Source organism: Sciurus carolinensis, chromosome 3 (genome assembly GCF_902686445.1).
Source record: "Sciurus carolinensis chromosome 3, mSciCar1.2, whole genome shotgun sequence".
Classification (NCBI taxonomy): domain Eukaryota; kingdom Metazoa; phylum Chordata; class Mammalia; order Rodentia; family Sciuridae; genus Sciurus; species Sciurus carolinensis.
The window spans coordinates 166,800,484-166,813,294 of NC_062215.1; the positions used below are offsets into that span (position 1 = coordinate 166,800,484).

Genomic DNA, 12,811 nt, shown 5'->3' on the forward strand with positions numbered 1-12,811 from the left:
TATGATAAGTTTACAGGGTCCCAAGAAGACTTTATATGGCACAGCCTCAGGCCCAAAGAAACAGACCTCATTTGTTCCATTAGGGATTACAGGGCTTGGAATTATTTTTTTCAAAAATCCACGTTCCTTTTCATTCCAGCCACCATTCTCACAGGAATCTACCAGGTGACCTGAGCCCTGAGGAAGCTGCGTGGGTGAGCCACATGATTTTCACCCAGGTCTTTGTTTGAACCAAGCTTTAAATGCTACAACCGAGTCCAAAAATGTTCCTGGGCATGGTCATAATTCCAGTTGAGCAAAACGAGTATAAATTATGCCAAACAAAATACCGCAGTTGTAATTCCAAGTGGAGGGTCAAGGGCGTCTCGGAGCAGCTCAGGGTCTGGCAGCAAGTACAGCATCGAAACTCAGAGGCAGAGTTCTATTTATACAGGTACACGTATTTTACAGACTGAGGATGGACTGAAGGACTGGTGAGAAACAATTTGTTCCAGGTCTAATTCCAATGACCGGCTGTCATGTCTGTAAGCCCCACGGTTTCAGCAATCTGTACACCAAGCAACGCTGCAGATAAATTTTTTCTTTAATTTCAGAGGGCGAAGACGAAGTAAAAAAAGTGCAGTTCTTCAATTAAAGTGCATGGATGAGGTAAACTAATTTCAAGAGTTTTGAGTTTATTCAGTACTGGCTCAGACAGGAACCATCCTGCCGTGCATCTGCTGCATTTGGGTTCGCATGGCCTGGACACTGCTCAGAATCTTGTTCTGGTGCGTGATGGCCGTGATGCCAATCCTTGCCAGGTCACTGTAGTAAGGGGAAAAGAGAGGGCGAGAAAACATTAAGGGGGCTGAGAATCTGGATTTCCGGACTTCATGCAGACACACAGTTGAATCAACCACACAACAAGGTAATACAGCACAACAAGGCAGGTGCATTAAAATGTTTAATTAAGCAATTTGATGCAACAATGTAGGTGCTATATAGAGACTGCATAAAATTACACTCAATCAGGATGGCAGACATTCCAGTTTTCTTTCTTTCTTTCTTTTTTAATGAGTAGGATGATTATTGATTATGGAGCTCAAAGAAAAAATAAAAAAGGAAAATACTATTAAATCTAGATTTACCCTTTGGTGTTACATCGCTGAGTACTTACTCCTGGTTCATGTGCACCACAGCCTCTAGGGTGGTGTAACCAGCAGCTGTGAAGTTATCCTTATACCGGTCCATTTTAATGGCCTGGAGCCAATCGCCCACAGATACTACAGCAGAGAATTCAGGGGAGCTGGGATCCAGCAAGGCAGTATTAGGCCTGGAAAGAGAACAGAAAGTATAAACCAACAGGGGCCATGGGTATGACAGGAAGGCTCAGAAGTGGGATTGCCTAAAACAGTCAAGGGGAGCTTGCCTAAAAAGAAGTCGGGAGGTTTTAAACAGAACAACTGTGGTCAAATGCAACCAGGTGATTCTTTTTGCCCTTATTTCACAAAGCTGCTGAAGTATGTATCCATCACTCTTATTCATTCTAATTCCACTTCCTGCCCTTGTTTTATGTGGCCCTCTTATAGCAGTTTACACCCTAGCTTGGGGTAAAGATTGGGGGAGCTCTCATGGTTGAAGCCTGTTCAGTCTTAGCAGAAAGAGTTCAGTCCCTGCCAGCATTGAATATTATGGGCTTTGGTTCAGCAACTATGGAAACCTTACTGAAGTATGAGCGAGGAAAACTACAAGCCTGCAGCCTTCCAGTCTTGAAGGAAGTGGTGGGAACAGGGAGGGTTCAAGTCCAGCATGGTTCCAGCCGGGTCTGCAGGCAGGCGAGTGAACTCATACAAACTCAGGCCAGCAGAGAGTTAATCCCCTCTAATCAGCCCATGCCTGACCAGCACGTGTGCCAAGAATGGCAGAAGAATGGCCACTTTGATCACTGTTTGGATTATGGAATGTGCTTCTTTGCTGGTCTCCTGAATAACGATTTCAACAGATTCAAAGAACTTCTTATTAACTTATTTATTAGTTTACATATTTCTCAAGCCAGGTGCTTTATATTAGCTCATTGTCAAGAACAACACAGGCAGGAATTCTGCTGCTCCTCTTGATATTGATGTACAATAAATCACCTATTTCTGAAAAGTATTTATTAAGAGAATTATAGTCATCTTCATCATCAAACTTCTTAATATCCTTCCAGAAGTAGTTTATATCACCTTTACTATAATTACCTGCATAGCAATACTGTTATTTGTTAAGTTGTATTTTCTTGAACTTCTCTTTTCCCTGAAAAATCACAAAATGTGTTTGATTTTAACATTTTGCCCTGGTTTTCATTTGAGATCATGTTTGAGTACAAACATTTAAACTGAAATTATATCATTTATTATTATTATTATCATTATTTCTCAAACAAAAAATTTTTCTTGAAAAAACAGGACAAGATGTAGGCTCTAAGTGCCTGACAAGGTCAGAATGACCTGAGGATGAAAATATCCTCACTCATATCAGTTAACTCTATCGGTCGTTCTCAAGCTTGTTCTGGAAGGCTTTGTGTTCTTTGGGGAATGCCATGACATTTCCTAATTTTGTGCAGAATACTGTGCTCTGAGGCTGCAGATCTAAAAAGTGGAGGAAGGTTTGCCTTGGAATTGCAGAGACTGGCTACCCCTGGAAAGGAGGCCTCAGAGGCAATCATTTTACCCTCTCAGAAAAAAGAGTAACCAAAAGTAGCCCAGATGTGGTAGATTCTTTTTTCCCTGATCACATGCAGCAGCGCTTAGATGTGAATTCAGCCCTCTTCAATGTTATTTGTAAGGAGCACGGTCACTGTGGTTTTAGTCCAGTGGCCAGTGGGAGGGATTTGAAGGTGCAGAGAATAGAGGGATTCTTTGCCATCTACTCCAAACTCCTCTTCATATATGGTGACCACCAATGTGTTCCCTCTCTTCCAGGACCTGTAGGCTAAGTTTTCAATAGAAAGATTGGGGGTAGACATAGGGTTCGGAGGGACTGTCCTGTTTTTGACTCAAGGTCATGCTGAAAGAGAAGCTCAAATTTGGAAGCAGACAGGCACCTCATTTCACAGGCCTGGGTCACTAGTCTTACCGTTCTTGGCTTTTTAAACAATTTAACTGATAAGCATGGTTGGTCTACGCCTTTCTTTTTTTAATTAATTAATTAATTATTTTAATTTTACAGACTGCATTTTGATTCATTGTACACAAATGGGGTACAACTTTCCTTTTCTATGGGTGTGCACCATAGGGCTGTTGCTAGGTGACCTGAATCTGGTGGCAGGAAAGTCCAGACTCTATGTAGAAAATGCTTCCTAGTGAATTAGGGCAACTAGATATCTTCAGGTTCCTAGTAGACGGATGAGTCTTGTGCTGCTCCTCCCAATGAAATAACTACTTTTCCCGCAGCTGGTCCAATCATTTTGGTGTTCAAACCCCTTCCTAAACATGCATCTGCAAGCTCTGTATTGTGATCACTTTCAATGCCCTGCTCTGCAGGGTTCCGAAAGGGAAAAGCAGAAACACCGAAACCTCATGGCTCTCTGGCTACAAACACGTGGTAAGCCTAGAATCGCCATTTTGGAAGACCTAGCCTTCAGTCTTAGTTTCTCATTGTTTCGATATATTCTTTTCCCCTTCCTTTTTAAAAACATAACATCTACTGACCTGAATGTCTTCCGAGACTACATTTCACCGCCCTTCCTAAATTTGCAAGGCCAGCATCATAAAAGAAGCACTTTATATCCTCATTTTCGTTTTTTAATTCTTACCACCATTTGAGGCCTGACAGGTAGCAGGCTCTTCAAAAATGATGGGGAGAACTGTCTTAAATACTCCACTGAGTGAGGAAGAGGCCACCCAGATTACAGAGAGCTAGGAAGTGGCTGCTGCAAAAAAAGGCAGGAACTAAAACAGGTCACCGCTGGCCTGCCCACCCTGCTGCTGGCCTCGCACATCACGGTTAGGTAAGGTGGCCAACCTGGAGCTCTCCGTCCCCGTCCTCTTCAAGCTGTTGGGGTTGCGGATGAGTTTGTCCAACATGTTGACAATCTGCCCAAATTTAGGCCTGTCGCTTCTCTCCTTCTGCCAGCAGTCCAGCATCAGCTGGTGGAGGGCGATGGGACAGTCCATGGGCGGGGGTAGCCGATAGCCTTCCTCGATGGCTTTAATCACCTGCAGAAGGCAACAGAATGGGAGGTTAAGCAGCCAGGCAAGCTGCTGTTGGAGGGTCACCCTCCTGACACGCATGTTTCTTGTGCCAGCACGCTTGAGCAGGGGCACGGTTCCAACTCCTTCCCAGAAGCCAAAGATAGACCTGAGTATCGCTGGCATGGAGAGAGGGGAGCCAGCTGTTGCTCTGAGGCGTCCTCAAAAGGCAAGCATTGCCCATCGAAAGTGAAGATGAGCGAGCAATATTCCAAAGTGGTTAGAGGCCAGTTAGATCAGAGCTTTAACGACTGCCCTCAGGTCACCTGGTTCTGCCCCAGCCCCTTTCTACTCCTTTATCCGGCGTTAGCACACCTACTCCCTCCTAGCAAGAGGTGCTCTAGCGCCAAAGACCTCCCCCAGGAGGATGTAATGTAATTCCCTTGCTTCAGTTTAAGCCTGTGTCCTCCTGCTCAGACAGCTAATGGGTCAACCCCAGACCCGCTTCCCACATGCTCAGCCAGTTTTCCCTTTGGAAGACCACACCCTTAGACATCAATTCTATGTCTCTTTCTTGGTTTCATATGGCTATGCAGTGACTCTGTTAGAGGTTTGAGTAGATTTTTTAAAAGTGTCAGGAAAAAAAAATGACTTCTTTTAGGGCATTTACATTTTAAGGGGAACCCTACCACACCTAAGGAGGGCAATAATAATGATAGATGATGATTGTCCTATTGCCAGGACCATCTACATTGGTCTCCTTGCCTAATAAGACAGAAACAAATCATTCAACTGTCTTTCCACTAATCCCAGTTGTTCTAATTTGTCCTCACAGGTATTACAGGATTTTCTTATAGACTCTTCTCTAACCCCTTTCCCCTTCAGGGTGTGAATCCAGTAATGTAACAGGGCACTACTCCTGCCAAACTCAAAGAGAGGAATTACTTCACAGTTTCTTGGCTGCGCATAAGCTTTGTTTTGTTTATGAGTATCCAATGAGATCCTGGAAATGCTTTATTTTGTTTGCCTTTAAAAGGTTTTATTTGTTTTAAATCAGTGCATTCTCTTTCCCTGCCTACCAACATGATTGCTGCTAGAGAAATCAACAGTGACTACAGAATATTTTATAGTCACCACACTGGATTTTCTCTGCATTGGGTCTATAGCTGCCCAGAAACTGGCCTTCAACCAGAAATAGTGAATCCAGTTGGATCCAGTTTTTCTGTACCAGTTTGTTTCCTTTTTCATCAGCATTCTGCTTCTGAATAACAAGCATGTTTTGATTTAACAGCCCCCATGATCCTTTTCCTCCCATGTATTCTTGTGTATTAGTAATACCTACTTCTCCTAAGGCAGATTTCTCTATGCTATCTCACTTAACTCTATCCTATTTATTTCTTGCAACTACACTAGGTCAATTTGATCCTCTGGCTTTCTTTTATCTTACCTGATACACGATATTGACTCCAGACGAGATGGAAACATTTTAGATTGAATTGATGAGAATGTAAGCAGCCCAGGGCTGGTGCCAAGCCAACTCAATTTGCTGTAACCCCCTAGACTGATTAATACCCTTGCATTTGCTTGTTCCCCACTGCCAGCTTGGAAGATTGCTTGTGGGTTAACAAAGCATATTTTCTCAGTTTACTGATGAATCTTATAGCAGGCAAAGGATTAAAGCAAACAAAAAAACTTGCTAAGTTGGACATATTTTCAACGGTTACTTTCACTCCATTTCCCATAGGCTGAATGAATTCTGCTTAGGAAAGTCATTCTCTAGCCACGTTTCCTATTGATTCCTGTTCCACCCAGAATTCAGCATAGAGACAAACACGGAAGTGGATGGTAGGTTGATATTATTTGTAAGCAAGAAGTGGATTGAGACGTTTTTTCATAGATAGATCTGTTCCAGAAGATTGAAAATGTAAAGCAACTAAATCGTTTTCATGTGATATAGAACCTGTCAAAATTACAGGTCTAAAAACATTTAGGGTGGAAAAACTGAAAATCTTTACATACTCTGCTCGTATGGACATTTGGCTATGCCTCATAACTGAAATAAAGGAGAGCTTAAATATCACATCAGTAAATAAGTACATATGCACTACTTGCTCATTTAGGTTGTTTTTCTTTGTCCCTCTGAGAATCTCTAACCTGAATCTAAATGTTGCTGCTTGAAAGTCTCTACCTGGTGTAATCACATCAAACAATGGATTACACACTGCTCACCTTTATAATTATCTATCACTTAGGCAGGTTGCCATCTTTCTTCCCATCCACCATGAATCATCTCTTTTTTTTTTTTTTTAAAAACAAATTACAGATAATACAGTGTGGGTTCTACCATTCGCTTTAATCTGGTTAGTTACAGTAGAGTCTTTCTGCCTTACTAGACCTGGGGTTCATTAGTGTCTCTACGACTCTGAACATTCTTTGGCTGATAAGGCAGCCTGCATTCTACTTAAGTTCACCTGGGTCTTTGTTTAATTGTCAAGGCTTTGCAACTTCCTGCTGCCTGAGGAGAAGGTGGATGGTCAGGCAACATCCTGCATCAGAGAGACTTTTCAAAAGGAAGTCTTTCTAAATTAGAACTTCAGTTGATAAACCCAAACACTACACATTTGGAAACACTCTCTGGTAATGTTTTAACTCATACATAAAAAAATTAGTAAAGTTCAAGAAGTATAGGTGACCATGTAATTTTGATCGTATTTCCAACTCTTCCATACTAAAACTCTTGCAGAATGAGCAAAAACATGTTCTAGGAAGACCCCCTGATCTGGGCCATTCTCTTGTTTTGTCTTTTTCCTTCCTCACTGGAGATGTTTGTAATTAAATTCTATTACTCTGGAATCTTATTAGTGTCATTATTGAATGCTTTTCTGAAATTGCAGGCACTGTGGATACTCCCTTACCAACCAGTCCAGATGGTACATTTAAAGGGATGTGCATAATTTACAAAGGGTCATTTAGTGGAGCTTTATTTTAGAGTCCTCAAGGGGCAAACTCTAATTACAACTATGCCAGCTTTAAAATATTCACTAGTTTTCTTTCAATAAGCCCTTCATGTCAATTATATCACATGTGAAATTTGTTTTCTCATAATCCTTGCATTTGCTTAAAAGTCAAAGTTTAATTGTGTTTCAATATGGTTTTAAAAGCCCACCAGGCGAACATACTAACCCATATTGTTTATCTATCAATCTATCTCCTATATGATACCATGGTCTTTGCAATGGAAAGTCATTGTTGGTCACACTGTGGAACTGGATCTCAAGACACGTTTGTATTAAGAACCTCGAGTTTTATCATTTGAAGCCCAAAGCACACTACATCACACAGTAACGCACAACTTTCTGAATCTCAACATAAAGACATATATTTCAGGACACAGAGACTCACGTCTTGATTGGACATATCCCAATAGGGTCTCTCCCCATACGACATCACTTCCCACATAACGATTCCATAGCTCCATACATCACTTGCTGATGTGAATTTGCGATAGGCAATTGCTTCTGGCGCGGTCCACCGGATAGGAATCTTGCCACCCTGTGACATTGGAGTCATAAGTTAGTCCCTAAGTCCATTTTCATGCCATTTTCGTTTCTGAATGCAGTTACTACTTGCCAAGCAAGACCACAGCATTTTGGAGATAACAATCAAAACAATAATAAGAGACTTGTTTATTTTAACTCAAGTCTTCCAAGTTGAGGCGGTTCTCTTCATGTGTTTTCTTTAGTCACAGGGAAGTGAACAAGTAATCTGTCTACCTATTTTTTTTAAAGTCTACCTATTATCTGAGTTTTGCTTAAGGCAATATCATAGAAGAGAGGGAATCTGAACTTTTACAAAATACACATTCTATCCAGGGCATATCAAAGGATATTTGTAGCTGACATTTGTTTTGACTTCTTGCTGCATTCTGACATCCAGCAGCACAAAGGCAATGCTTAATACTGCATTTGAAATAGTGAATAAAAGAAGATAAATATGAAAATTCCTGTCCATCACACTGTCTTTTTAGTCTTAGAAAGCATGGGAAACATGCTCAGTACATCTAGAAGATAATAAGCATCAATAGGCCCTGAGAAAAAGTCAAAAGTGATACCAGATACTAAATCCATTACTGACTTTAATGGAGAAAGGGCAAGATTTTAGTTATTAAATCATTTATTTCGTGTGTGTGTGTGTTTGTGTGTGTTTAAATACTTAAAAAGGGCTTGGGATGTAGCTAGATGATAATGTCCTTGCCTAGCATGCATGAGGTCCTGGGTTCAATCCCCAGTAATATTACCCAGGAAGAGTTTAACAAGTTTTTCCTACCCTCTGTCTCCCTGCCCTTTGTTTATCCTTATGTGCAAAATATTTTTAATTGAGTTTCAAATTTCTGAGGATCCATCTGGGGAAATTAATTCAGCCTTAATTCAGACCCTTGAGCTATTTGAGCAGCATTATTTACAAATTTCCTTGGCTTTATTAGGGCTACTAAACAGGACAATAAATTTTCCTGGGAACTGCTGTGAATTGCTGCACCTAGGAGCTCACTGTTACCCTGGGCTTCGCATCCCTACCCCTCACCCGACACTGGTGCTCCTCCTCGCCTTCCTTAAGTGAGCCTATAAGGGTTCATCTATGTAAATCTAACACTCCAGAAGCCTCTTTTAACCTTTCTATCTTCAACTACTGGGAAAAATAAGAGATCTTTAGCTTTCACAAATAAGTAGTCTTTTTTAAACAAACTGATTTGGAATTCAAAAGAGGATGCTATAAGAACTAAAAACTAGGGCCAAAGAAATTGAATTGAATAGCACCCCAAAAAACTCTAACCAAAAAAAAAAAAACATCCCCAATGCTTGGAATTGCATATGAAAAATGGTGAATGCTAAAAGGGGAGAATGGCTGGTGACTGCCTCTTGTTGATTTTAACAGTGTTGGTCTTAATAGCCAATAACTGTTTTATGATTCTGTGTTGGTTCCATTAGTATTTTATATGCAGATTTTCAGGTTAAGATAACAAAGCCATTAACTGTATTCTGAATACTCTTAACTGTGTCCCATCCCTGATTATCTACCAAAAGTAAAATGAAGGCATTAGGTATTAGCCAACCTTGCCTAGTGGAAACATAGTTCTATATATATGTATATTCTAAAATTCAGCAGCCAACAAACTAGACGGAAACATCTCTTTGTCTGTTTAGAAAAAGGATTTCTTTTCCAAGAGTAGAAAAGAGCCAATAGAAAATCTCAGACGAGAAAGTGAAGTAAGAAAGTCATAGAGCCAGCTCAAGTGTAAAAAAATACAAGGGATGCTGCCTCTTGACTTTCTTAGTAATTGATGCTCTGTTGTATAAATTACCCTTCAGTCTTCCTTCTCATTTAGTTCATTTTTAAAGATAACCTCTTAGTGTTCATTAGCACTTTGCACAAGAAAATTCAGAGGAGGACTCAGTTTACTTATAGTTTGTGGTTCTGCAAAATTGCCACCCTTTTAGAGTCTGCTTCAACATTCCTCTTTTTTATTATTTTGGAAATATGGTTTGGAAATATGGTTTCCTTATTTGTAAATAAGGACTTAAAACAAAAAATAACAACAACAAATCTCAAAATGCTTAAACATCATGGTATGAAAAGAGGTCCAGTTTAAGCAGAATGAAGCCCAGTGGGCAAATCACCCTTACCCTAGTAGTATAAGCTGCTTCTGGATCGTCCTCAAGCACTCTGGACATGCCAAAATCAGACACTTTGCAGACCAAGTTGCTGTTTACCAGGATGTTCCGTGCAGCCAGGTCACGATGCACATAGCTCATGTCAGATAAATACTTCATTCCGGACCCAATACCACGCAGCATGCCCACCAACTGGATGACTGTAAATCTGCCATCGTTCTTCTGTACAGGAAAGGGACAGGGAATAATCCCATTAGCATTAGGACAAATTAATTTCACCAAGCATTTATTACTTGGATTTTTTTTTTTCCTATCTGTATCCGGTATGCAATGAAACTCAGCATTATTTCCGGGCCTTTCGGATCAAAGTCACTAATTCACTAGTAGAGTGTACCCTAGAAGCAGGGTTTGCTTCCTGATAGATGGAAATTATCCAACTGTAATGAATCTATGGCGGGAGCAGCTCCATGATACAAGAATAAATCAAACACTCCTTTCATTGGCCATGGATTATTTAATAGCCTTAAAAATCACATCATTCTTTATTTCTCCATTTTAAAAAGTCCATGAGTACAACCACACAGAATAGATAGAAGGCATCTGTTGGGGTTTTTCTAAATACCTGTATTCTTGGGTTTCATAGAAAGTAGACACGTACCCTGAGGAATGCGTCCAAGGATCCGTTCTCCATGTACTCTGTTATGATCATTACTGGTTTACCTAGAATTTTCAGAAAGAAAAACAAAAACCCTTGATGAGCACTGCAGTTAATGAGATAAAAATGGGCTGTGCACAATTTTACTGCCAAGACACCTGTCTCGCGCGATCTAATTTAATTAAAACAAGCCAAGCTTATGCCTCAGCTGTGGGGAGCTAGGAATGAAATATTAAAAGGACGAGTAGGTGTAAACTCCATCTGGAAGGTTAACCCTTTGGGTGGCTTGTTGACAAGGTCTTTAACGAAAGTGGCCTCAGGTACCCAGGGAGCACATCAATGGATAATTGTTCTCTCAAGCCAAAGGGGAAACCAATAAATGGGCAGGCCTGTTTGAACGTGAAAAAATCTTTAGGATAATTAATTTATTGTGTTCCCAGAAGAGCCACTTGAGTGATGCTTAAGAGTACAATAGACGGGAGAAAGCTTTTCTCTTTATTTAGGGACACCCAAGTTTCAGGGGGCAGTAGCTTGTTGGATATGCTTTGTTATTCAGACACATCTTAAAACCCAAGAATGCATGACATAAACTTCTTGCCCTGGTCAGGGGCTGCGTCTTTCTCTTCTCTTTCCCTATCTACAGATAAATTTGCTCTTTTTTTCTTCCTTAAACTACCCATCTTAAAAAACAAACAATCCCAAAACCATCATGGAAAAGGTTTAGTAAATCATTTCATCTGAAACAAGAACTTCTATTCAGTACTAGAACATTCTTGCTGTCCTACTCCTGTTTTAGCAAAGAAATCAAAATGAGTTTCAGGCTTGGAAGAGTGGAGGGAAGCAGTATTTTCATTTCACTTTAGTTCTCTTTCTGGGAACCTTAGGAAATAAGAACCATCCTTTAGTCTCTTCATCCCCTGCAGTGGATTTAAGATCTCAAATGCCTTCTAATAAAGGGCATTATTGAGGGAGGGAGAATAATAATCATCCATTTTTTACTAAGTGAAGTTAAGGGGGAAGAGTCCATAAAAGAATGCTTTGGATGAAAACAAAATGTCAGCTTGAAGTAGCGAAAGTACTCACACATTTATTGCTGTACTCCTTGACTGGCTTAGTCATTCAGTCAGGGAAAGTGGGCTGGGATACTTCCCTACTTAAGAGTACCCATAACTATTCTAAACTAAAACATCTTTCCAACGATGCTGTCAGCTCGTAATTTCTAGAACAGGGAAAGGGAAAACATCTTCACTTCAGAAGCAAACATTTTGAGGAGTCAGATTTTTAAATTTCAGTTAAGTCTGATGTTTTCTTCGTGGTTTTTTGTTGGCATGTCTAAGAAAGCTTTCAGGAGTAAATTTTTTTGCATCACAAAATAATGCGGTGGAGATTGTATTTTCAAGTGAGGAGTGAAAGCTGGCAGAAAAAATAGGAATCTTGATGCAGACCAAAAGATGAATAAGAACCTTCAGACTCCCCCTTTGCTGGAGGAGGTGGTCCTGGTACTTATTCCCACCCTCCATCAACGTAAGTAGGAAGCTCTTAGTCCTCAGACACATTTACCCGTCTCCATCTGGGACCAGTCTCTGTACAGAACAAATGCATCTAAGTGAGTTTTAATTAACCTGCCTCAATCAAAGCATACTTTGTCAACTAATGAGAAAAGGGTGACTCTTTGGGCCATATATTAACACCTACTTTCATTTCACCAGATCTCTCTGGAGCTTTGGAGAAGAAAGTAGAAGATCCAAAAGAGAGGGAGTAGTGGGGAGAATTTATGGTCCTCCTGTCAATTTAGAAAGTTACTCAAGTAACTGCTTGTAATGAAATCACGCTCTTCCATCCCACCCTTCCACCCTCACACCTCCCCGATCTGACTTCTGGCCCCATCTTCACCATTTTCCTGCATTCCTTTTTCTGTTTATTACAAGTATCCATTTTTCAGAACTTTTACGAGATTTGCAAGAGCAATGAAGACAAATGTCTCCAGAAGCAGAAGGGCTTCTAAAGGGGACCCAGGCTGGGCTCATGGATGGAGGTGACTTCCTGTCCTGCAACAGGCAGGGATGCCGGGGGAGGGGAGACGGGAAGGATCGGGACAGCTTCTCTAGTGGAATTTTAAATCATTTTAATTCAGTGACAACTGCATTATGCAAATGCATCCAGTCGTTTATAACAGTTACAGCTGTAATAGCTACGGGTTTTAGAGGCGCGGTGGGACTTTAATACAAAGATTCCCTGTTCCTTCTCTTTTCTGCAGAGGTGCTATGAAAATCACTGTCTGCGGCAGGAAAAACAGCCTAAGCTGAACAGAGCCTCCTTTTGAGAAAATAGACCTG

At 40.7% G+C, this 12,811-nt stretch overlaps 1 protein-coding gene across 1 annotated transcript in view; it reads right to left on the reverse strand.

Annotated features, from left to right (window-relative positions):
* Nucleotides 1-571: 571 nt before the first annotated feature.
* The window catches only part of Epha4 (EPH receptor A4), a 127,612-nt gene continuing 115,372 nt past the window's right edge, over nucleotides 572-12,811 (reverse strand). Inside the window, exons 12-17 of the mRNA XM_047545155.1 lie at nucleotides 10,479-10,540; nucleotides 9,833-10,042; nucleotides 7,554-7,703; nucleotides 3,985-4,178; nucleotides 1,157-1,312; nucleotides 572-804 (exon numbers count right to left, since the gene is read on the reverse strand). Of these exons, the coding sequence (XP_047401111.1) occupies nucleotides 690-804; nucleotides 1,157-1,312; nucleotides 3,985-4,178; nucleotides 7,554-7,703; nucleotides 9,833-10,042; nucleotides 10,479-10,540 (887 nt within the window). The 3' untranslated portion in view covers nucleotides 572-689. The remainder of the gene's footprint in view (nucleotides 805-1,156; nucleotides 1,313-3,984; nucleotides 4,179-7,553; nucleotides 7,704-9,832; nucleotides 10,043-10,478; nucleotides 10,541-12,811) is intronic.